Source organism: Phoca vitulina, unplaced genomic scaffold, assembly GCF_004348235.1.
Source record: "Phoca vitulina isolate PV1807 unplaced genomic scaffold, GSC_HSeal_1.0 scaffold96, whole genome shotgun sequence".
In the NCBI taxonomy this organism is placed as follows: Eukaryota; Metazoa; Chordata; class Mammalia; order Carnivora; family Phocidae; genus Phoca; species Phoca vitulina.
In genome coordinates, this window is record NW_022589799.1 from 1,048,729 (window position 1) to 1,074,607 (window position 25,879).

A 25,879-nucleotide genomic window follows, 5' to 3' on the forward strand; every position below is an offset into this window, starting at 1 on the left:
TTGGCAAGGATGTGGAGAAAGGGAACCCCTCTGACACTGCTGGTGGGAATGCAAGCTGGTGCAGCCACTCTGGAAAACAGTATGGAGGTTCCTCAAAAAGTTAAAAATAGAGCACTATTAGGTATTTACCCAAAAGATACAAATGTAGTGATCTGAAGGGGCACATGCACCCCAATGTTTATAGCAGCAATGTCCACAATAGCCAAACTATGGAAAGAGACCAGATGTCCATCAACAGATAAATGGATAAAAAAGATGTGGTATATATATATACAATGGAATATTACTCAGTCATCAAACAGAATGAAATCTTACCATTTGCAACAATGTGGATGGAATTATTATGCTAAGCAAAATAAGTCAGTCAGAGAAAGATAATTATCATATGATTTCACTTATATGTGGAATTTAAGAAATAAAACGGAGGATGGGGAAGGGAGGGAAAAATAAAATAAGATGAAATCAGAGAGGGAGAGAAACCATAAGAGACTCTTAACTAAGGAAACAAACTGAGGGTTGCCGGAAGGGGGTGGGTGGGCTGATGTGGTAACTGGGTGATGGGAATTAAGGAGGGCATGTGACGTAATGAGCACTGGGTGTTATATACAACTAATGAATCACTGAACACTACCTCTGAAACTAATAATACACTACATATTAATTGAATTTAAATTAAATTAAATTAAAAAAATATATATATATATATAATTTCTCACTGAAAGAAACCAGGACTCCTGAGGAAAGTGGCTGATTCTAGATCTAGGATGAGAAATATACAAAGATGAGGCCAGAACATCTTGTTGTACCAAAAAGCAAGAGTGCTATTACAAACAAATAAGTGCATCAAAAGAATACAGAAGCAGACATGAAGGAGCTTCCACTGGTCAAAAATGGAACAATCTCAGCATCAAAGATAATATATGATTAAATCACATTAAATACCTAAAAACCCATGATACTAAAATAAAATAAAATAAAACAAAATAATTATCTCATTGGACATCACTGGGATCAACTAGGACACCAATTCTTTACTCTGACAATTGGCAATTAAAAAAAATTCAGTATTTGGGGGGCGCCTGGGTGGCTCAGTCGTTAGGCGTCTGCCTTCGGCTCAGGTCATGATCCCAGGGTCCTGGGATCAAGCCCTGCATCGGGCTCCCTGCTTGGTGGGAAGCCTGCTTCTCCCTCCCCCACTCCCCCTGCTTGTGTTCCCTCTCTCACTGTGTCTCTCTCTGTCAAATAAATAAAATCTTTAAAAAAAAAAAAAATGTAGTATTTATCCTCCCTTTCCTACAAACTGTATTTTAGGGTAACTACATAGCCCTAGTTAATAAGGCAAAGTTCTTGGGCGCCTGCGTGGCTCAGTTGGTTAAGCGACTGCCTTTGGCTTCGGTCATGATCCTGGAGTCCTGGGATCGAGTCCCACATCAGGCTTCCTGCTTGGCAGGGAGTCTGCTCTCCCTCTGACCCTCCTCCCTCTCATGCTCTCTGTCTCTCATTCTCTCTCTCGCAAATAAATAAAATCTTAAAAAAAAAAAAAAATTTGAAAAAAAAATAAGGCAAAGTTCTTTACAGAAGAATTCTACCTAACAAATACAAAGAAATGACAGAATTAGAAAACCAGTACTTTGCAACCCTTAATGAAATCACTGGTTAAGGCAGCAATCATCAATAATACACTCATCTGATTACAGACCAATGGGAAATTTTACAATAGAGAGCCCAGGTTATCACCACCTAAACCCACTGATTAATCTTAGTATCACTAAAAGTGGGATAATCAGATATTGTGTAACTCTGTTGAAAAGCAATAGGATATGTATATATATATATATCACCAATTATGAAGTATTCTTATTAAAAAAAGCTGAACCTGAACCTAATCGAGCCTCTAGAACAAACTTCAATTCACGCAAAATGTAAGTAGAAGATGGACATATTAAATGACACAGATAAAAGAAACAAAAAGATAAATTCAGAATGTGGGACACTGCACAACACAGACCCAATTTCTACAACAAACCAGTAACATGGAAATAAAAAGTTGGGGAAGGGAAGGGAGACTGCTTTATATTAAAACAAACATAAAAACCAAACCTCGTTTAGATCCAGATTTTACCAAACCAACTATAAAAAATCATTTTCAGACAGTTGGGAAAATTTGACTATGGATTTGTTATTAGTTAATGCCAAGGAAATACTGCTAATTTTTTAGGTCTGATAATGGCTTTGTGTTTATATAAGAAGAATGTCCTTATTTTTTTTAGAGATTTATACTGAAAATATACACAGGTCCAATAAAATGGAATTTGCTTTAAAATATTTAAACAAAGGGGCGCCTGGGTGGTTCAGTCGGTAAAGCAACTGCCTTTGGCTCAGGTCATGATCCCAGGGTCCTGGGATCAAGCCCTGCATGAGGCTCCCTGCTCAGTGGGGAGTCTGCTTCTTGCCCTTTCTCTCCGTCTGCCCCTCTCCCCCTGCCCGTGTTCTCTCTTTCTCTGTCCCAAATAAATAAATCTTTAAAAAAAAAATTTAAACAAAGGAAAAGGAAAAAAGGATACATAATACAAATGTGGCAAAATCTTGATGATTATTAAATATGAGTGATGGAAAAATGGAGGTTCACTGTACTGTTCTGTTTTCATGTATGTTAAGTTTTTTACAATTAAAAAGGAGGGGGGCTAATCATACCTACTATGACCCAGGATATATACTGTACCTTTCTTTCAAGAAGGGCAAAGTACTTTCACATTAATAATAACATCAACAAGAGTAGCTAACATTTAATAACTTATTATATGCCAGATAAGTCCAAGCACTTTATATGTATTAACTCATTTAATCCATCTTTCCTTAGCTTTATCCCATCCAAAGTTGAGTCTACTTGTTCAAGTTTAATTTACCTGATATACTTGGTCTGTAGTACTGTTCTTTTTAACCCTGACTGTAACTGTTGTTCCATCTGGTAGTGCTACTCTCAGCTCTACGTCGGAGACACCATTGTAGTTCTGGGGGAAAAGACACAGAGACAGAATTTATCACCCAGCATATCCTTACTCTCCTTGTAACATGCTAGCTAAACAACAACCTAAACATGTGACAGAAAGCAAGTTCCAATGAAAAGGGGTAAAAAGAAACCTTAAAGTCAATACATTTTACAAGTCAGAAAGCTGACTTCAGGCTGCAGCAGAAGTTAACCTTTAAGATGAACAGGGAGGAAAGAAACATGTTAAAGCCAATGTGTTCACATTTCAAAACAGAACACTTGTGTGAAGCAGTCTAGGTCAAACACTGATGAGATTTTTGGCTTACTTCCAAACATTCAGAACTCACAAATGAGGAAAGAAAACAACTGAAAGCAATAGTTTTGACAAACATTCTCTGGGTTTAAATGGTCATGCACACTAGATTGGCTCAAGTAGTATCCTAAGTTCCTTTCTAAAGCCTGAAGTAATCATGATACCTTTGACAGGAAAAATGGGTGAAATGCAGGAATCTGAGTTAGTGTAATATTCAATTTTCTTCTAGAAAAGAGTAAACAATTCTTATCCCTTAATTCAAAAGATCCTTCTTTCTTATTGTTTTTGATGATTAATACAGTCCTCTAACAGATTTTTTTTTTTTAAGTAGGCCCCATGCCCAGTGTGGAGCCCAGCTCAGGGCTTGAACTCATGACCCTGAGATCAAGACTTGAGCTGAGATCAAGAGTTGGATGCTTAACCAACTGCCCATGTGCCCCTCCTCTAACAGATTTTTGACTCTCTAAGTTTTATTAGAGAGAAAACAACTATTTAAGAGCAAGTCGATTTTCATTTACCACTTAAAAAATATTCATCATCTAAAACCATCCTAAAAATTACTTCATTATAAGCCCTTGTCTGCAAGAAACTTAAAATCTAGTTGGGAAAATAAGACATATACATATAAAATAGTTAGTAGATAACACACTATTTAATATAGCAGCATTATGTATTCATTCTTCTACTCCATTAATATTTATTATGTACCTACAATATGCTGGACATTATGGTAAGGCACTGGGAATATAAAGATGACCAAGTTCTTGTTCTTGAGTTCTAATGTATAATAGCATGGTGACCAGAGTTAACAATACTGTATTGTATATTTGAATTTTGCTAGGATAGATCTTAAGTGTTCTCACCACACACACACACACACACACACACACACACACACACACAAGGAAAGAAAGAAAGAAAGAAAAAGAAAGAAAGAAAGAAGAAAGAAAACGGTAACTATGAGGTAATGGATATGTTCGCTAGCTGTGGTGATATTTCACAATGTATACATATATCAAAACATCAAGTAGTACCTTTCAAATACAGATGATTCTTATTTGTCAATTCTACCTCAATAAGACTGGAAAAAAAAAAAGACTTAGCTCTTACCTACAGGTAGTTCACAGTCTAGTGAACTAAAAATATAAAGTGATAATTTGATTATATGTATAAAAAAATTAGAGAATGAGAGAGCAACAAGGTGATGATCGGGTGGTCCTGACTGCAAAAGTTCTTGGTGGAATGAAAAACCAATGACTTGAGTATCAGGGAAAGCGTCAAAGAGAAGGTGAACCTAGCACTAGGTCTTGAAAGGTAAGCAGGGTACAGAAGAAAGGGAAATTGAAAAACCAGTCATTTGGGGAATTTATGGCAATTCAATCTATAATCGATATCTTTATTTTCCCCCACAAGGAGCCAAGGGGTAAACAGTCACTGAAGGGAGTATTCACCTACCTCATCTGATTCTGATAGGAATTCCTGCATGATGTCACTCTCACCAATGACTCGTATTGAGCACACTGTAGAAAACAAAAATAGAATCTGGCATGAGGCCCTAAAATCAAGACTTTAAAGTCAAGAATATATCAAGGTTTAAGTGTAAATCATCAGTAGCAGGGAATGCAGAGGTGGGATGCCATTCCTGACACATGACATCTCAAGGCACAATAAACATTCATATAAATATGAATTAGAGGGGCGCCTGGTGGCTCAGTTGTTAAGCGTCTGCCAGGGTCCTGGGATCGAGCCCTGCGTCAGGCCAGTCAGAGAAGCATAAGTAGTTAAAACCACTTTGGAAAAAATGGGTAGGTAATTAAGTAGTAAGCTCAGGACATCTTCTCACCTCACTAACTTTAGCTTCAAAACAACCAAAAAAAAAAGGAAAAGAAAAAAAGGAAGGAAGGAAGGAAAGCAGGTAAGTAGCTAATTGTCTAAATATAACAAAGTTAATTTCCTGACACTCTCATGAGGATGTTAAATTATACTGATGCTTTTACTTCATTTTATTAAAAAAAATTTATACCCTTTTTCATTTCCCAAGGGCTGTGTTTAGAGGCCATTCCATGTTAGGAAAAAAAGCTAAAAACAGATGAGGAAATCTCACTAACTTCTACAGGGGAAATAGATTTTTCTTCAGGGATAAGGCTTTCTACTAAAGTTTAAAAAAAATTCAACTAGGTCAATTAGTTCTTATACAAGGACACAAGGACACAGAATTAATAAATATCACATAAGACCATTATTCTATTAAATTAGTATTTTTAAAAAGGCCTGTTGCACAGCTGGCAAATTATATAACTCCATAATGTAGTGAAGCAAGATCTCTTCTCTGAGCCACAAAATGAACTATCTTATTCCAAAGATCTGGGTCATTTCTCCTTGCCTTTCCAGATAAGCAAAAGTTTTAGCATCCACATCCCACTTCTGATATACTATCTGGAAGTCCTGAGATAACAAGTAGGTTTCAATACTTCAACCTATAACCTGCTTAGATCAACAGGACCTTAGAATACCTACAACTTGGCACCTGTAAGAGGAAAAAGGAGTTTTCAAGTAGGATATGCCAGTGAACTGAGAATCATTTTAATAAAAATGTTTTAAGTACTGCCCACTTAGTTCCCAACTCAACTCAGCATGTTGATGAGTCTGTCTGTGGTTGCTGCCAAATAATATAACCCTATAAATAAAGGTCCCTAATGCATCAAAAACTAACTACGTATTTTTCTATTGTTGTTAAGTGCTCAGCAAGTCAATGAAATAGACAAATAATCCTTGTACTGGACATTTCAGTCTCAGCTTCAAAGCTCAGATCATTCAACACCAATGGTCAGAGAAATACGATTTACTTTCACTAGTTTCAGGAAACTTAGCTATGGAGTTTAAGAGTTGCAACACATACCTAGACTCCATGTCTACTTAAGATAGTAGAGTTTAATAGGCCAGTTTACCTTTTTCTAGATATTCTTCCAACCCCCGACGTCGGGCATCTAATTGCTGTTCTGATAAAGAGAATGGCCACTTCCCTGGAAGTCGGGGAAATGTAAAGTTGGCAAACTCTCTCTTCAGGTTCTGGTGTAGGATGGCAAACTCCCGGTACCGCTTAGAACACAGCTGCCTCCCTGCCATATAAACATTGTATACCTGGTGAGGGGAAAGAACAAAAAAAAAAAAAAAAAAAAAGCCTACTTACTACAAATTAAATCACAGAATCATCTAAAGTCAAGCTCAGACAGATGCTGTGAGGTATATTCTGCTATGTACTTAACAGAGAATGTGTTCATGGTCACTGTAAAATAAGGCTTACTTTTAATAAATATGCCAGAAATGATATGTACAACAGAGTGCTACTCAAGTGGCCCATGATCTTATTTTTGCTATTAAAATTACCTCCAACACATTGTTTTAAATATCTTCAAAGGCTTTTAAGAGTGGATTTTATTTTCAGAAAGTTAGGTCATTCAAAGCCAACGTGGTAAATCTGTGAATGAACAAGCAAGAAAATTTGGAGATGTATAAAGTGAGGGTTGACTAGAAAGCAATGTGCCTGATATTTGTGTGTGGCCCAAACTTCAAAGGAAGTTCTAAAAATGATGTAATAGCATTTTGTTAGCAAAATGTTTTTGTTGCAAAAACTCCTTTCCTGAAGTCAGATATCTTTAGTTTTGTTCTTCCTTCCATCATTAAAACAGGGTTAACAAAAAGTTGAAGAATAAATGTATCCTAAGGACCACTTTGTAATTACAGAGAGTTAATAATCCTCATGAAGAAATGGTTAGAGATTTTTGTCTATTGTTCACAGATACATGCCAAGCTTCTAGAACAGGGTGTGGAACATAGCAGGCACTCAGTAAATATTTGTTGAATAAATAAATGAATATATGTGAAATTCCTGAATATGTACCCTCATAAAGGAAAGTAATAAAACATGCAATCCAAAAACATCTAATAATGCAAGTTACTTTGTATTCTCAGAACATAACAATGAGGCAGAGATGGAAAAACTGGCCCCAAATCACATTTACTGGTTTTGCAAAAATCATTCCAAATTTTAAATGGGCACAAAACAGATCATATACTCATGGAATCAAGAGTTAATCACTGAGGATGTATTGGCCAAAGCCTTTCCTTCAAAGCTCAAAAAGTATCTTTCCCATGCTTCTGTGATTTAGGAAGTATGAATTAAATACAAAAATAATTTATTAATTCAAGACTCCTCTTCCGTAACTCTCCGCCTATGATTCCTCCCCCAATTAAAAGCAAAGCCTCTAATCACTATGAAACAGTCTCCAAGGATGTGTATGATCCCGATCAATGAGCTTTCTTCCTGTGATTATCACTCAAAGTTGTAATGAATCACATATATTATCAAGTATTCCCATCACTGCCTCTTGAAGTACAAATGCCTAAAACAGAGAACAGCATTCCCCTTAGACAAGACCACAGTTCTCTTGAGGGCAGGCAGTCTTAAGAAAGTCTTACTCAGTCAATCTTGTCTTGTATCCTTCCTTTTCAAACTAAACTATCCAAACTTCTCAATAACATCACCATTCCTTTGCTTAAAAAAAAGCAAGTCCGTAACACTATGGGTGATATATGTCAGCCTGTGTTCCTCATACTAGGAAGGAAGGGAGGGAGGTAAAACTAGTTAGTGACACTGCTGGTTCAAAGATATTCCCCAATATCTTTTTCCAAGGAAGAGTAGAGTAGGTCTTTGATAAATGCACATGAAGACTATAACTGCATTTCTTCACTTGAGTGATCTCAAGTCCAGTAAAACATTTCCTAGGGTAAAAAGAACGCTACAGCCTGAGAGGCTTTGTGATAATTTCAACAAGAAAACTGAAAAGTTGATTCAACTTTCAGTTTCTTTATAAAGTGAGAAGAGTAACATCAAATAGCCTCTCACCTACCTCCCCACCACTCCCAATTTAAATGTGGCATCAAGGCAATAGAAATATAAATAATCCAGATGCCTGACAGTTCTGTAATACTTTAATGCAAGTAGGAATGGCTTCCCCAAGAGCCAAACCATTTTTAAATTAATGAGAAAGCAAATGAGAAACATACAAAAAGATCGCCAACAGATTGTTTTATTCTTCATTGGTCCTTAAAATTAACCAATATCTATTAGTATTCATATTTCCCTGGTTTGGACACACTCATTTGCCAAAAAAAAATGACTGATTCACTTAGTGCATGCTGAGGCCTTCTGCCTAAAACTCAAGAATGTCTATGGTCCATGAGAAATGCCCATAGTCTCAGGATGCCTGGATGGCTCAGTTGGTTAAGCATCTGCCTTGGGCTCACGTCATGATCCCAGGGGCCTGGGATGGAGTCCCGCATCGGGCTCCTTGCTCAGCGGGGAGCCTGCTTCTCCCTCTGCCTGCCACTTCCCCTACTTGTACGCTCTCTAATAAATAAATAAATTTTTAAAATCTTAAAAAAAAAAAAAAAAAGAGGGGCGCCTGGGTGGCTCAGTCGTTAAGTGTCTGCCTTCGGCTCAGGTCATGATCCCAGGGTCCTGGGATCGAGCCCGCATTGGGCTCCCTCCTCTGTGGGAAGCCCGCTTCTCCCTCTCCCCTCCCCCTGCTTGTGTTCCCTCTCTCGCTGTGTCTCTCTGTCAAATAAATAAAATCTTTAAAAATAAAAATTAAAAAAAAAAAGAAATGCCCATAGTCTCATTACAAATGAGAATGTCTATCAAAAAATATATTCTCTGGTCTTAAAGAGGAACATAATCAAACAGGAACTAAAGATATACACAGGCGGGCAGTGCTTCTGCATTCTACCTTAATTTAAACCCTAAGACTGGCTGGCTCATAAATGGAATTAGATGAAGTTAGTCTAGCTTGCAATAGTACACTGAATTTAATGATCACTGGTCACTTTCTTCTCCAACTGACCATATCCTATAAGACTTGAAGTTGGAATGTTCAGACTGCAAAGCCAGTTGTCTGAGATAACAAGTTCTCTCTCTTTTTCTCTTTCTTCTTTCTTTTCCTTCCTTCCTTCCTTCCGTTTCATACTAGCTTATTTAGGGGTTCCATTTTCACTCCTCAATAGATTTTATGTATTTCTCATATGCTTCTTCACTCATTAATTCATCCAATTCTGAAGGATTACTGAGTATTATCTTGATCAGCCAACCATCTTCATAAAAGGATTTGTACACAAGTCCTGGATTTTCTGCAAGAGTTTCATTAATTTCAGTTACTTCTCCTAATAGAGGAGAACAGAGTTCACTAGCAGCTTCCACACTTTCCAAAGCACCAAATTCATCTTGATAGTTCAATTTTGTCCCACCTTCAGGCACACTACATTAAACAACATCTCCCAAAGCTTCCTGTGCAAAACTGCTGAATCCCAGTGTTCCAATACCATTTTCTGTTGTTACCCATTCAAGAGCAGAGCCCATGCAGAGTCAGACGGCATGTGCCCTCAGGCCCCAGAACTGGAGCAGGCATGGCGCAGTGGACTTAGAGGCGGCATGTGGCTCTGCACCGCTCCTAGCACCATTGAGGGTAACAAGTTTCAGTCCTCTTGAGTTCCTCTTTGCTTAGTAAGAACCCAATAAGAAAAAAACATGGGTGAGGAAAGTGTAAAACTTATCTGTCAGTGATCTAATTTTGTTTCTCTGGATTCTGCAGGTCAAAGTTTCAAAATTCAGCTTCAAAATAATTTCTAATATGTAAATGCTGAAAATCCATGCTGTGCCATTTCTCTCTCTAGCCTCATGACTTAATCCTATGTAATGAATACCAGAAGATGGTAACTGATAAATTCTTTTCTTTCTCTTTTTCTTTTATAGGCTCCATGCCCAATGTGGGGCTCGAACTCACAACCTTAAGTCTCATGCTCTACTAACTGAGCCAGCCAGGCATCCTGTAACAGATAAAATCTTACAATGAGCACAGCCTACTGCAGGGAAAGCAATTCTATTAACACCTGGGCTCTGTATTCAGTAGCAAGACTGAAATCCCAGATATCAGAGATCTCCATTTTGCTGGTTCCTTAAATCCCCACCTATAGATTTCTTAAGGCTTTGAAACGGTAACATCTCATCCTATGTAGCATCTGAATATTAAAAAGTTCTCATTTTCTCAAATCTCTAGTAAGTGACAGGAATTGTGCTACTGAACACACAGAAGAGAATCTCCTTACATAATGCAAAAGTGATAAACAGAATGATGACATTTTGGCAATATCACCCAAGTTCAGCTTCCAAAAGTCAAATAGATGCCGTCCTGGTTTCTGCTATTGATCTGGATGAATCTTCAATGTACATTATGACAAACAAATTGTTTCCAACATCACCCTCCTATTTAATCTTATTTTTAGCTGAAAATCCATCTTAAAAAAACTACATTATTTGCCATTCACAAGCTGCTTATAAAGTAAAAGGAGATACAGCACTCTTAGTTGATTTCTGGGTAAAATGCATGAGATCCTTAACTCAGGGATTTTTCCCAAATGCTGAAGTTTTTAGGCTCCTTCTTGGAAATTAAAAAAGCATAAAGGCCACAATATGCTCTTAAATAACTTAGGTTTCTTGTGTGTGCGTGCATGCATGCATATGTGTATTTTCCCTAAGATGAATCATAAATGGTCTCTGTTACTTTTCTTTCTTTATTTGGGCCTCAAGTGTCCACAACTGGATTAATCATAATCCTTGGTTCACAACACAGGCTCATTATGGCAAGCTCTTTGTTTGGATATTTAATTAGTTATTGTTAACCTTGTAAAAAGTAAACTATAAACTAAGACCCTGACAATAATTTCTAACCATCATCTCTGCCACCTTCATCCCTTCTCCCTGCTCCTCTGACCCCCAAAATTAACATATTCAATCATGTTCATCATTCCCTTGCTTTTCTTTTTATAGTATTTTCCTGTATTTATAAGTAATCCTTAAATTTTTATTTTTTATTTTAATTTTTAAAGGGTATTTTAGTTTTAATGGAATATTACAAAAAGAAAGAAAGTTTGCCATTTGCAAAGATGTGGATGGAACTAGAGGGTATTATGCTAAGCGAAATAAGTCAGAGAAAGACAAATACCATATGAATTCACTCATATGCAGAATTTAAGAAACAAAACAGATGAACATAGGGGAAGGGAAGGAAAAATAAAATAAGATGAAAATTGAGAGGGAGGCAAACTATAAGAGACGCTGAGCTCTAGGAAACAAACTGATGGTTGCTGGTTGGGAGGTGGGTAGGTGGATGGTGGTAAATGGGTCATGGGCATTAAGGATGTAAAGAGCACTGGGTGTTATATGCAACTGATAATCACTAAATTCTACCTCTGAAACTAATAAAAAAAAAGGGGGGGGGAGGTATTTTAGTTTTATAAAAAGGTTATCATTCAGAGTGAGACCTTTCATGCCTTATTTTTTCCCTTAGTCTCATCCACAATGTTACATACCTTTGTGGTTTATTCTGTTGTATATAACAATTTGTTGTTTTGCTTTTTAATTATCTGTTATCCCGTTGATGGGCACTTGGGGTTGTTACTGGGTTTTTGCTATCATGAACAAATACTGCTATGAAATTGTATACATGCCCCCTGTTATACATATATAAGAGATTCTCTTGGGTATACTAAGAGTAGAACTGCAAGGTTATAAGGTATGTGAATAATCAACCTAACGAGATAATGCCAAATGGTAAGCTCAAGTGGTTGCATCAATTTATACTCCTTTCAGTAAAACATAAAAAGATCCTCTTACTTCTTGCCAATGGGGAATGGGTGTGAAAAGACTTCTCACTGTGGTCCTAATTTACATTTCTCTAATGTTTCATCTAATGATGTTGATCATCTCTTCACATATTTATTGGCCAGTGAGTGTCCTCTTCTGTAAAATACACATTCATATATTTTGTCCAGTGTTATACTGAGTTTTTGTGCTTTTCTCATTTATTTGTAGAGTTCATTACAAGTTCTTGACATAATCTTTTTCATGTGTGTATACTGTATCTTCTCCTATGTGTCATTTGTCTTCTCACTTTATTATGTAACTTGATTTTTAAAAATCTCAGTTTTATGGAGTCCAATTTATCAATATTTTTATAACCAATGCTTTCTGTGTTAAACTCTTTGCTATACCCAGGATCAAAAACCTATTCACCTATACTTTCCACTAAGAGCTTTTAATTTTTTTATTTTGTCATTTAAGTCCTTAATCCACTTGGAATCAAATTTTCTAAATAGTATGAAGCAGGGTTCCACTGGTATTCCTTTTAAAATCAAGAATATTGAAAATCAAGTTTTAATTGAATGGCCTATAAATAAAAATATTCTGTTTTTATAGGATAATCTGAGAACTTCTGAATGGTCTAGAATTAACCTCCCACAGTAAACACCTAGAAAACTGGGCAAAACATAGGAAACGACTATTTTTGGACACTGGACAACAGGCAGCTAAGAACTGTGATAACTAAGAAAAGGGAAACAAACAAGATGAGCCCTACCATAACCTAGATTTTCTGTCTAGAGGTAACGCTTGAACTGCAGGTCAGACAAGGGCATCCAAACAGTATGGCAATTTCACTGAGTTGTGGAGACAGAGACTAGGGTTCAGGGAGGCCAAAGCAGCTAGAATTTGTAGGACAGAGTACACAAGAGGGGGGAGCTAAAGAGAGACAGAGCTCTAGAAATCTGCATAGGATCCCCTTGAATTCTAGCTAAATAGCAATTTGAGGAAAGAACTATTACCAGGGTATGCAGCCACTCTGGAAAACAGTATGGAGGTTCCTCAAAAAGTTAAAAATAGAGCTACCCTACAACCCAGCAATTGTACTACTGGGTATTTACCCCAAAGATAAAAATGTAGTGATCCGAAGGGGCACATGCACCCCAATGTTTATAGCAGCAATGTCCACAATAGCGAAAATGTGGAAAGAGTCTAGATGTCCATCAACAGATGAATGGATAAAGAAGCTGTGGTATATATATACAATGGAATATTATGCAGTCATCAAAAAATGAAATCTTGCCATTTGCAAAGATATGGATGGAACTAGAGGATATTACACTAAGCGAAATAAGTCAATCAGAGAAAGACAATTATATGATCTCACTGATACGTGGAATTTGAGAAACAAGACAGAGGATCATAGGGGAAGGGAGGGAAAAATGAAACAAGATGAAACCAGAGAGGGAGACAAACCAAAAGAGACCCTTAATCTCAGGAAACAAACTGAGGGTTGCTGGAGTGGAGGGGGGTGGGAGGGATGGGGTGGCTGGGTGATGGACACTGGGGAGGGTATGTGCTGTGTGCTATGGTGAGTGCTGTGAATTATGTAAGACTGATGAATCACAGACCTGTACCCCTGAAACAAATAATACATTATATGTTAATTAAAATAAAATTTAATTTAATTTAATTTAATTTGATTAAAAAAAAAGAACTATTACCAGGGTGAGCTGTAAAAATAACAATTTTACTGGAGTTCAAAGAGCATCTGGAATCATTTGACTTCCCTCCAGCCAGAACAGAGAGACCTCCCTTGAATCTCCATGGCATTCTAAAGAACTCAAAAGGGCCATGCTTTAGGAGTAGAGCTAAATTAGCTCTAGAGTAAAAGCTACTCTATGCTCCCTAAAAGAGCTTAAAAACAAACCTGAAAAAAAGGATCAAAGTAATCTATAAGTAACTTAACTGCATGCCAGCAAAAAAAAAAAGAAAGAAAAAGAAAAAAATCCATCATTCTTTAAAGGAATATAACAAAATCTAACGCACACTAACATTAATTAACAGGGTGCAATACCCCATCAAAAAATACTAGACATATAAAGAAGCAAGAAAATTTGACCCATAACCAGGAGAAAACTCAGTCTGTAGAAACAGACTCAGAAACAAAAGTAGTAGCAGACAAATACATTAAGCAGCTATCCATGGCTGCTTCTGTTCAGGATTTAGGAAGCTGCAAGAACAGTAATCCCACTCTAGATATAAGAGATTTTCCATGCACTTGCAAGTTTTCCCCATGGGCCTCTTGTGCTCACAAGAAAGACTAGGGACAGAGCAGGACACTAGAAATGGGCTATTGGGGCACCCTAGGCATGAGAGAGGTGCTTGGCAATTGTTGGGGGACAGACACAATGCCTCACCTACCGCCCCTAGACCCTTCTCTTTTTTTTTTTTTAAAAGATTTTATTTATTTATTTTACAGAGAGAGAGACAGCGAGAGAGGGAACATAAGCAGGGGGGGGTGGGTGGGAGAGGGAGAAGCAGGCTTCCCGCGGAGCAGGGAGCCCGATGCAGGGCTTGATCCCAGGACCTTGGGATCATGACCTGAGCTGAAGGCAGTCGCTTAACGACTGAGCCACCCAGGCGCCCCTAGACCCTTCTCTTCTATTAAGCAAAAGCCTTAAGTCCTTGGGGGTATTGGCAGCAAATCCTCTCAGAGGGCACTGGCAAAGATCCACTGCTTCTGGGGAAAAACAAAGCAAAAACCCTCTACTCCTTATTCCTGGTGAGAGGCAGGAAACCATCCTAGACCCAAGCTCCTATACTGATACTAAGTAGAGGTCTGCTACAGCTAAGGGAGGAACAAGAAACTCTTCCAAGACTAACCACAGATACAAAGCAGAGTTTAGCTGTGATAAGGAAGAAGGGCAGAAAAACTGAAAAAGTCTCACTCCCAAGACATAGGCACAGGGTCTGTGTAGACCCTGTCTAAGATGGAAGCTGGACCAGATAACAGAGAACCCCCACTACAAATCTAGCCTAAATAAAAAGCAAGAGTAGTCCACCACTGGGGGATAGGCAAAGGTGGAGAGAACTTGTCTGTGGTACAGGCAACGCAGGGGCGGCTAAACGTTGAGAGAGAGGGGAGAGTAGAACACAGAAAAACAGAGCCTCTGACCCCAGCCCCCACTTTAAGCACAAAGCAGCCTACTATTAGAGGGATTTGAAGCCTATGGAACAATAAAGATACCAAAAGCCAAAACAACACCCAAATTGAGCCTGACTGACTCAATCCCCTGAAGAGGAAGACATTTGCAAATTTTCAGTTCAAATACTATTTACTTCAGTCTCTACTTTTCTACACATGATGCTTGGCACTCAATCATATATTACAGGACAAAAAAGTAAAACAAAGAAAAACCACTTATGTCAAGAGATAAGGCAATCTCAGAGATAGCTAAATGTCAAAGGGACATTAAATAACTATGATTCATACAATAAAAGATCTAATGGAAAAGGTAGACAACATGTGTAAATAGATGGAGAATTTCAGGGGAAATGATAGAAATAAAAAACATGATATCAGAGACGAAGAATTTCTCTGACAAGCTCAACAGTTGGCTGGACACAGCTGAGGAAATAATCAGTGAACTTGAAAACAGGGTAACAAAAATAATCTAAAGCAAAAAAGAGAAAAAAAAACAGAATAGACCATCCAAAAGCTGTAGGACAATATCAAACAGTCTAACATACATGTAATTGGAATCTCAGAAGGACAAGAGAAAAAGAACATAGCTGAAGAAATATTTGATAACATACTGGCTGAGAATTTTTGAAAAATAATAAGATATCAAACCACAGATCTATAAAATTTAGAAAACCCCAAGCAGGATAAATACCAAGAAAGACCTAGCTTTGAAGTTTAAAAATTTTGAAGGTAACTATAAGGGGTTAAAACATTACATAGAGAGGAACACAAACTAAAATAAGCAGGCCTCTCACTTCTCATCAGACACTATGCAGGCCAGTAGACTACAGTCACATTTTTAAAGTACTGAAAGAAAAAAAACCATCAACTCAGAATCTTATACCAGATAAAAATATCTTCAAACATAAAGGTGAAATAAACACTTTTTCAGACCAACAAAAGTTAAGAGAATTCATTGCCAGCAGATCTGTACTATAAGAACATTAATGGAAGTTCTTCAGGCAGAAGGAATAGATACCAGATGGAAACTGAATTTACACAAAGGAACGAAGGACACCAGAAATGGTAAATATGTGATTAAATATTTCCTTATTTTTAATTTCTTGAATTGTTTAAAGCAAAGATAACAACAAAGTAACATGGAATTTATAACACATAGAAGTAAAATGTATGACAGCAACAGCACAAAGGATGAGAGAAGGAAATGATATATACTGTTGTAAAAATCTTTTATTGTATGAGAAGTAATATTATATTATTTAAAGGTAATACTTACAAAGATGTATACTATAAACCTGGAACAACCACTAAGAAAATAAAACAACAAATTGTATCTAATAATACAACAGTGGAGATAAAATAGGATCATTAAAAAAATACCCCAGGGGCTCCTGGGTGACTGAGTCAGTTGAGCGTCTGACTCTTGATTTTGGCTCAGATCATCATCTCAGGGTCGTGAAACTGAGCCCCGCATCAGGCTCTGCGATGCTTGGGATTCTCTCTTCCTCTGCCCCTCCCCACTCATGCTCTCTCTCTCTAAGAAAAAGAAAGAAAAAAAAAATTCCATTGGGGCGAATGGCTGGCTCAGTTGGTAGAGCATGTGACCTTGATCTCAGGGTTGTAGATTCAAGCCCCATGGTGAGATTACTTAAAAAAAAAAAAGAAAATCTGGGGCACCTGGGTGGCTCAGTCAGTTAAGCGTCTGCCTTCAGCTTAGGTCATGATCCCAGGGTCCTGGGTCCAAGTCCTGCATCGTGCTCCCTGCTTAGCAGGGAGCCTGCTTCTCCTTCTACCTGCCGCTCCCCCTGCTTGTGTGCTCGCTGCCTCTCTCTGACAAATAAATAAATAAAATCTTTAAAAAAATAAATAAAATAAAATCTAAAAAAATACTCCATTTATCAAAAAGAAGTCAGGAAAGGAGGAAAAAGGAATAAAGAACAGATGAGATATAGTTAACAAAGAATAATATGGTAAATATAAAACTAACTATATCAATAATTAAATGAAATGTAAGTAGACTCCAAATAAAAGACTGAAGTTGCCAAATTGGATAAAAAAGCAAGACACAAGTATATGCTGTTTATAAGACACTCACCTTAAGTACAGTTATATAGATAAGTTAAAAGTAAACAGATGGAAAAGATATTCAATGAAAACAATAAACGAAAGGTGAGGGGTGCCTAAGTGGCTCAGTCAGTTAAGCGTCGGACTCTTAATTTCGGCTAAGGTCATGATCTTGGGGTCCTGGGATCAAGCCCTGTGTTGGGCTCCGCACTCAGTGGGGAGTCTGCTGGGGGGGGGCGGATTCTCCCTCTCTGCCCATACCCGCCACCCCAATTGCACTATTTCTCTCTCAGATGAATAATCTTTTTTTAAAAAAAGGTGAAGTGGCTATTAGTGGCTATAAGATAGTATCAGAGAAAGACTTCAGAACAAAGAGTATTACAGAAGATAAAGAGATATTTCATAACATTAAAGGGGCCAATTCATCAAGAAGGCAACAGCTTCATTATACATTAAAAAAAAATTTGATAGAACTGAAGATTCCCCTAAAGACCAACCTTCCAGTGATAACAACTACAAACTCTAGACAAAATGCAAAAACCAATTACCTGAGGATTCTGAATACTACACTTAAATGCAGGCAGATTGCAGAGGGGAGTCAAAACATGGAGCACCCCATAGGGTTGGGGGGAGTTCCTGCTTTTAGGGGGCTCTGCCCTGATAGTGCGCATCAGTCACAAAGTAGCCTGACTTAGGCAACTAAAATTCCAATAGAAACTCTGACATTCTGCTGTCTGGAGGAAAGAGAGAAAAGATTCTAGGCAAGCATGGCTGCCACCAGAATGAGTGGAGAATTCCAGAAAAGAGAAACAGAGAAAAGGATGCCTTAATTCTGTGAATGAACACCACATACTTCTCACACTGATCCTTCCCTGAATGATATACATGCAGAACAGACTCAAACTAGCACAGAAAAGTCTGAAAGAATTGAACTGACACTTGAGTACTGCCCACAGGTGGCAGCCAGGTAAAACAAGACATCAACATTCCTCAGGGGAATATCACAGAACTCTAGGCCTACACAATGCAACATTCACAATATCCAAGATACAATCCAAAATGACCCACTGTACAAAGAACCAGGAGGCTATTCCCTTTTCCCCTTTCAAGGGAAAAGGCACTAAATAGAGGACAACCTCAAAATAACATATTGAAATGTTCAGACATAACCAATGGAACAGAATACAGAAATAGAACCACATATATATGTTCAGTGGATTTTTAACAATAAAGCCAAGGTATTTCAATGGGGAAAGGATATTCTTTTTCAACACAGGTTGCTGAAACAGCTGGATATCTATATGGAAAAAAAAAAATCTTGACCCTTACATCATACAGTATTGATACAAGAATCAACTCTGAATGGATCCCAGACCTAAACATAACTGAAAATTACGACGCAGCCACTTTTTGGAGAACAGTTTTAACTTCAAAAGGTTAAAACATAAGAGTTACCATGTGACCCAGTAATTCCACTTTTATGTAATATCTAAGAGAAATGAAAACATATATCCACATAAAAAACTGTACACACATAACTCAAAACAGCATTATTCATAACAGCCAAAAGTAGAAATAACCCAAATGTCCATCAACTGAAGAAGAGAGAAATTAAATGTGGCGTATCCAGACAACGGAATGTTACTTGGCTGATACATGCTACAACATGGATAAACCCTAGAACACATATGATTTCATTTATATGGAATGTCCAGAATAGGCAAATCTATAGAGACAGAAAGATTTGTAGGGAGCAGATGGGAGGTTTGGAGGATGGTGGCTAAAGGGTATAGCCTTTCCGAGGTGATGAAAATGTTCTAAAACTGACTGGTAATGGTTGCACTACTCTGTGAACAAACTAAGAACCACAGTGCTCACTTCGGCAGCACATATACAAACTAAGAACCACAGAATTATATACACTTAAGATGTACAATTGCTGGTTCACATTTCAATAAAGTTACTATAAAAACAGAGAGTTAAAACTATAAAACTTTTGGGGCACCTGGGTGGCTCACTCATTAAGCATCTGCCTTCAGCTCGGGTCATGATCTCAGGGTCCTGGGATCGAGCCCCACATCGGGATCCCTGCTCCACGGGAAGCCTGCTTCTCCCTCTCCCACTCCCCCTGCTTGTATTCCCTCTCTTGCTGTGTCTCTCTCTGTCAAATAAATAAATAAAATCTTTAAAAAAAAAAACTATAAAACTTTTACAAGAAAACAAAAGATTTGTGTCCTTGGGTTAGGCAGATATCTTAGAATATGAATTATCCATAAATGAACAAAACAGATAAACTGGACTTCATCAAAATTTAAGACTTCTGTTCTTTGAAAGACATTGTTAAAAATAAAATAAAAAGGATGTCCTTCAACAGATGAATGGATAAAGAAGATGTAGTTCATATATGCAATGGAATATTACTCAGCCATCAGAAAGGATGAATACCCACCATTTGCATCGACATGGATTGAGCTGCAGGGGATTATGCTAAGTGAAATAAGTCGAGCAGAGAAAGACAATTATCATATGGTTTCACTCATATGTGGAACATAATAGCGCGAGGTCCACAGGGGAAGGGAGGGAAAACTGAATGGGAAGAAATCAGAGAGGGAGACAAACCATGAGAGACTCTGGACTCCGGGAACCAAACTGAGGGTTACAGAAGGGAGGGAGTGGGGAGATGGGGTAACTGGGTGATGAGTATTAAGGAGGGCACATGTGGTGATGAGCACTGGGTATTATACATAACTAATGAATCGTTCAACACTATCATCAAAAACTAATGACGTACTAAATGCTGGCTAATTGAACATAATAAAAAAATAAATAAAAGATTTTTTAAAAAGGCAAGCCACAGCCTGGGAAAAATACTTTACAAAACACCTCTCTGATAAAGGACTCCAAATACATAAAGAACGCCTAACAACAAAATAAAAAGATAAATAATTTAAGTTTTAAAATGGGAGGGGCGCCTGGGTGGCTCAGGTCATGATCCCAGGGTCCTGGGATAGAGCCCTGTGATCAGCTCCATGCTCAGCAAGGAGTCTGCTTCTCCCTCTTCCTCTGCCCCTAACCCTGCCCCCATCGTTCTTTCATGCTCTCTCTCTCTCAAAAAAATAAAATCTTTTTTTAAAAAAAGTTGAACTCTTCACAAATGAAAATATAAGAATGGCCACTAAGTACATGAAAATAAACTCTGGGGCGCCTGGGTGGTTCAGTGGTTTAAGCGTCTGCCTTCAGCTCAGGTCATGATCCCGGGATCCCGGGATCAAGCCCCACACTGGGCTCCCTGCTCAGCAGGGGAGTCTGCTTCTCCCTCTCCCTCCCCTCGCTCATGCTCTCTCTCTTGCTCCTCTCTCTCAAATAAATAAATAAAATAAATAAAAAACTGCCTGGGTGGCCCAGACAGTTAAGCATCTGACTTCGGCTCAGGTTGTGATCCTGGGGTCCTGGGATTGAGCCCTGCATGGGGCTCCCTGCCTGGCAGGGAGTCTGCTTGTTCTTCTCCCTGTCTCTCTCTCTCTGCCCCTCCCCCACCACTTGTGCTCACTCTTTCTCAAATAGATAAATAAAACCTTAAAAAAAAAAGGTTAAACTTTCATTTACTATATCACCTTGCAATTCCACTTCTAGCTACTCAAGAGAAATGAAAACATACATCTACGTAAAGCCCCACACATTAATGTTATTTCATGGTTTAGTCATAATAGCCCCAAACTGGAAACAACCCAAACATGCATCAACAAGCCACTGGATAAACAAATTGCAGTAAATTTATCCAATTAAAAATTAAATGCAATTAAAAGGAACAAATTACTAATATATGCAACATGTATCAATCTTAAAAAGACTATACTAAATGAACAAAGCCAGACACCAAAAACTATTTATTATATGATTCTGTTGATTTGACATTCTAGAAAAGGCAAAATATACTAACAGGAAGCTGATCAGTGGTCAACAGGGGTGGTGTTATGAGGAGAAGACTGTGACTGCAAAGGGTCATGAGGGAACTTTCTGGGGTGGTGAAAATGTTCTGTATCTTGATTGGATGATGGTGATTATAAAACTATGTACATTTATCCAAACTCATGAAACTGGACACTTGACGTGGGTGAATGTTAATGTAGGTAAATTATGCTCAATAATGTTGATTTTCTTAAAAGGGATAATTAGTAGTTTCATTCCTTTTCTAAAATCTACAGAGGCTCCCAAGGTCTCAGGTAATTCCCAAAAGGTCTCAACATTCAATCTGCTCTACTTTTAGGAACTGACCTTGATTTCCACTTTTTACATGCCTTGTGATTCAAAGTATAGCACCTCTGAAACACAAAACTCTAAACTTTGTGTATATGGCTTTGAGAATCCATAGACCAAGCTGACATAAACTGTGCTATGTGCTATCATCACCAGCTAAATTAAAGATGCAGTCAAACATTATTTGATCCTTCTGAACTTTTCTGGCTTCTCTGCTTGCTTTTCTCATCTCTCCACTGAAAAGAATTTACCATAAATGTCCTGTAGCTCATTCCTATACAGGGAACAAATCCCAATTTCAGAGACTGCAACCTTGAAACACCTGTAGTTCACCCTGAAACACATGTAGTCTGTTTGCCAGTATCTAACAGAACTCACTGCACTTTCTACAAAGAATAATGAAATTTCTCATTATATCAACACTCCCCAAATAATCAAAGGCAAATAAAGCATACCTCAATCAAGAGAAAAAGTAAGTAGATTGGCTACCAGCAGCTATTAGGTTTTGGGGAACAAGCAAAGGTACTCAAAAAAGGGGCTGGCACATATTATCCAGAACTCAGGGTGGGCTTTCCTGCACATCTACAACAGCAACAGGTTGGAAATGTATAGAATAGTTACTGTAGTCAGAGTATAATTAGGACCTTGCAGAAAACCCAAGTTAATCATTCACATAGATATCTCCAAAGAAAACGAAAAAGAACAAGATGTGGAGAGAAGTGCAGGGCACTTGTAGGTTCTGATGTGGACAAAATCTGTATTACCGAAATGTTTTGGAAGATACCACCTTTTGAAATTAATCTTGCTCTATAGCTCTACGGAGTCAATAGTAAGTGAGAGACTGCTATTAACAAAGAGATATGGCAACCAATAAAACAACAAACAAATAAACAAAACCAACTTACACATGTTTACAACAGACCAGAATGCAAACTTAAAACCGTCTGGAAAGAAAATGGAATTGTACTTAAGCAGAAATCCTCTTTATTACTGTACTTCACCCCCTGCAAAAAATCATGGTCACTGTCTTTTATTTATGTGTGAACCCATCTTCCTGGTAGACAAACTGATCTAGGTTGCAGTGATTACTTCTAGTGCTCTTATATCATGTACGACGAGACTGGGGGGGAAATAAAAGCTAAATGTTTTGAGGATTGAGTTGGCTGACACTCACCACAAACTTCTCACCATTCTGCTCCACATGTTTGTATGTGGGGACCGATATGGGCACTGCTTGCTTTTCTGTGTAATCATAAAATGATTGTCCCAACGAGTCGTCACTGGGATCTAGGTTATCTGCCTCATGTGGAGGTACAGATAACACTGTCAAGATCAATTCCTTCTCGCCTGCTCGGATCAGGTCCACCACCTGCTTGTGTGTCGCCCCCTCAACATTCACGCCGTTCCTAAGGGGAAAAAGGGAAAAAGAAATCCCATAAACCAGAAGGGTCCAAACACCTTATATCTCCACCCTCCTGCCCCCACTCCAGTGTTACGCAGTATGAACCATAAAATCAAGATTAATTTGGTTCCAGAAAAGCTGTTTACATTTTTATAGATCATAATGTGTAAAAGTGTTTATGAACTTATGGCAGGGAGGAAAAATGGAAACAGGTGAGAGGACCTGCCCTTCCTCTATGCTAGAATCCCACATATAGCTTCAGGAAAGCACATGGTGAAGCTGCAGAGGAAACAAAGCTTTCAAAGCTAATTTCCTCATCCTAACCAAGGATGTATACAATACAATCAAAGTGCCTTTTAATAATGCTGCCATTTGAACTCTACTTAGTTCTTTTTAAACCTCCTAAAATTTCTGTTAGAAGAAATTTTTTACAAAATGCATTCCTTTAATTTGTAAAGATTCAAAAGTATGACTTAAGATAATTTTTATATTTATATCTGATTTCACCCCGTATCTCCAAATCAGTCAATTTAATTTTCCTTTATACCAAGTTTCATCACCTTGGGAGTTAAGTGGTATATATCCTCATACAAATAATTTCTTTTATCACTTGGTTTTTAAAAAGGCAATTTTGAAATTTTATTATCTGAACCAACTTCCCTTGTCCTCCCAATTACATTAATCTCTCTTAGCATTCTATCTACTCTTCTTTCTGCTCTGTGCTATCTCACTTAAAGCCCTGGGTCATCAGTTCAAACTAAAAAAACCTACATCCAAAGTTATATAGTAAATCAACCTACTCATTCTCCTCCCTGTTACAATGGATAAAAAGGCTGCACCTAGGAAAAGTAAAAGGTTTGGAAGAACAATAATTTTGTCAAGAAAGATGCTGAGTCTCACAAAACTCACTCAGCAAACTGAACTACCTTCCTACAATGCTGACCCTGCGCCTGCTGTCTCAGCAAAAACCACTAGGCAGCTAGCTGACCTGGAGGTTCCCTCCATAGCTATCCCCCCCAAGAGTTAGGAAACATACACCTGGCCTTTAGTCAATGTGATAAAAGTTTATCTACTACCCTTTAGAGTTAAGTTCTTTTTCAGTTCCAAACCATTAGGATTTTTCCTTCCTGAAAATGATGCTAAGCTTAGTAACAAGCCTTCCACAAACTTTTCAGACACTGGAACTGTCTCTGTCAAACTCTGGTATCTGAAACATCCATTTATATAAACAGAACAGGCAGGAGATCACCCTGCTAAGCCTCCTTCCTTTTGGGTTTAACAATCTAATCAGTAAATTCAGCACTCTAGACATTTGACAACCTAAAGTCTAACTTATACACACAAAAAAATTCAGTAATTTTACAATTGGCCAGCTATAGAAAAAAATAAAAGCACCCCTTCCACCGATAGAAATTTGGGCTTTTAAAATTTGGATCAGGTCAAACTAGTAATCAGAAAAAAAATAATCAACTCTGATCACAGAGCCAGACGATAAAACAGAGAGAAAAATGGGCTTTGAAGCTATGGACTCAAATCTTGGCCCTGCCTTTAGTACAGGCACTGGTCTTAACTAAGTCATTTAACCTTTCTTAGCATTATTTTGTGCATGTGTAAAATGAGGATAATAATAATAAGCCCCTAAAAGGACTGTTGTGAGGATTAATGTAATGAAACATGTAACTCGCTGGGAAAAATACCTGAACACTTGCATTACAAGGCATAGTAAGTATTGTGTAGCTGTTGAAGAAATGTTGGTTGAAGAAGAAATGGAAACCTCAAGTTGGGGACTGTCAAAGGATTTCATCTAAATCTTTAGCCTTATTAGTAGTTCTGAGAAAATGTTTTACTGGTAGAAGAAATATAATTGAAAAAGCAAAAATTAAAAATCAACATGGAGAACTTCATCTACCCCTAGGAATCTTAACTTACTCATGAATGCCCTTAAAAAATTTTTTTTAACAAAATAGGGAAAACTCACTTTAGAGACTGAACATCTTGGATACTAAAACAAGATTTTTATGTTAGTATAATCAATTTTATGAAAGGCACATTTATGAAAAAAAGTTTAACAACTATGCTCAAATCTTATTTTTCAGCTCCCCAATTTTTTCCCCTTTAAAGGATCTTTAATTTCGGGTATTCTGTCAACAGGCTGGGGGTTGGTAAACACCTATAGCATTTGTTTGTAAAACTGTATTTGTGCATATACGTATTTTTCACCCTGAGTATGGGGTCCACGGCTTCCACTGGCTTCAAAAGTTCTTAACCTCTGGTTCTAACCAGAGGTTAGTAGTTCTAACCAGAGGTTAAGAACTACTGCTTTCAATGCACACTTCCTCCACCCATTCAGTTTTCAAGTTAGAATACACTGTTCCTGGGTCACTCAAAAAACAAGCCCCGAAAGTCATCAGAGAAACCTAAGTGGGGCTTACTCCAATAGCCAGGAAGCAAGGGAGCTTGCTCAGTTTCACTTCTTTACGAGAAAGACCAAGCTTCAAATTGGCTATCACCCCAAAAACCTCTTTTTAAAAAAATAAATAAATAAAGACAGGAACGAACTACCAGTGTCACATTCTAAACACACTTGCTAATGTTTATTTAGTTCAACTATAAAAGGAATGCTATACATTCCACAATTTAATACAAGGCTGGAAATTCCTTCATTCTTCAGAGAATGAAATGAGGTCAGTAAAAACCCCAGGACGTTTAATTTCAAAAAGGGCCCTCCCTCCTCAAGAATTAAGAGGCCTTCACAATCATAAAAATGTTTATATGATATCCTCTTTTCCACAAGAATGCCACTCTACCAAGCTCAAATTAAGTGTGGCCCAATTTGGACAATTATAATAAAGACATAAAAGAATACTATAAATTCTGCAATAAAGGAAACTTCCAGCAGTAGACTTCTGGTTCAAAGCATGGGTTTTAGAGTCAGACAGACTTGGGTTTGAGTA

General features: G+C 37.8%; 1 protein-coding gene across 1 annotated transcript in view; it reads right to left on the reverse strand.

The window, feature by feature from the left end:
* Positions 1-25,879, reverse strand: part of SNX27 (sorting nexin 27) — a 63,992-nt gene that overhangs the window by 18,201 nt on the left and 19,912 nt on the right. Inside the window, exons 2-5 of the mRNA XM_032397027.1 lie at positions 22,698-22,929; positions 6,251-6,443; positions 4,758-4,822; positions 2,907-3,011 (exon numbers count right to left, since the gene is read on the reverse strand). Coding sequence (XP_032252918.1) covers positions 2,907-3,011; positions 4,758-4,822; positions 6,251-6,443; positions 22,698-22,929 — 595 coding nt within the window. The remainder of the gene's footprint in view (positions 1-2,906; positions 3,012-4,757; positions 4,823-6,250; positions 6,444-22,697; positions 22,930-25,879) is intronic.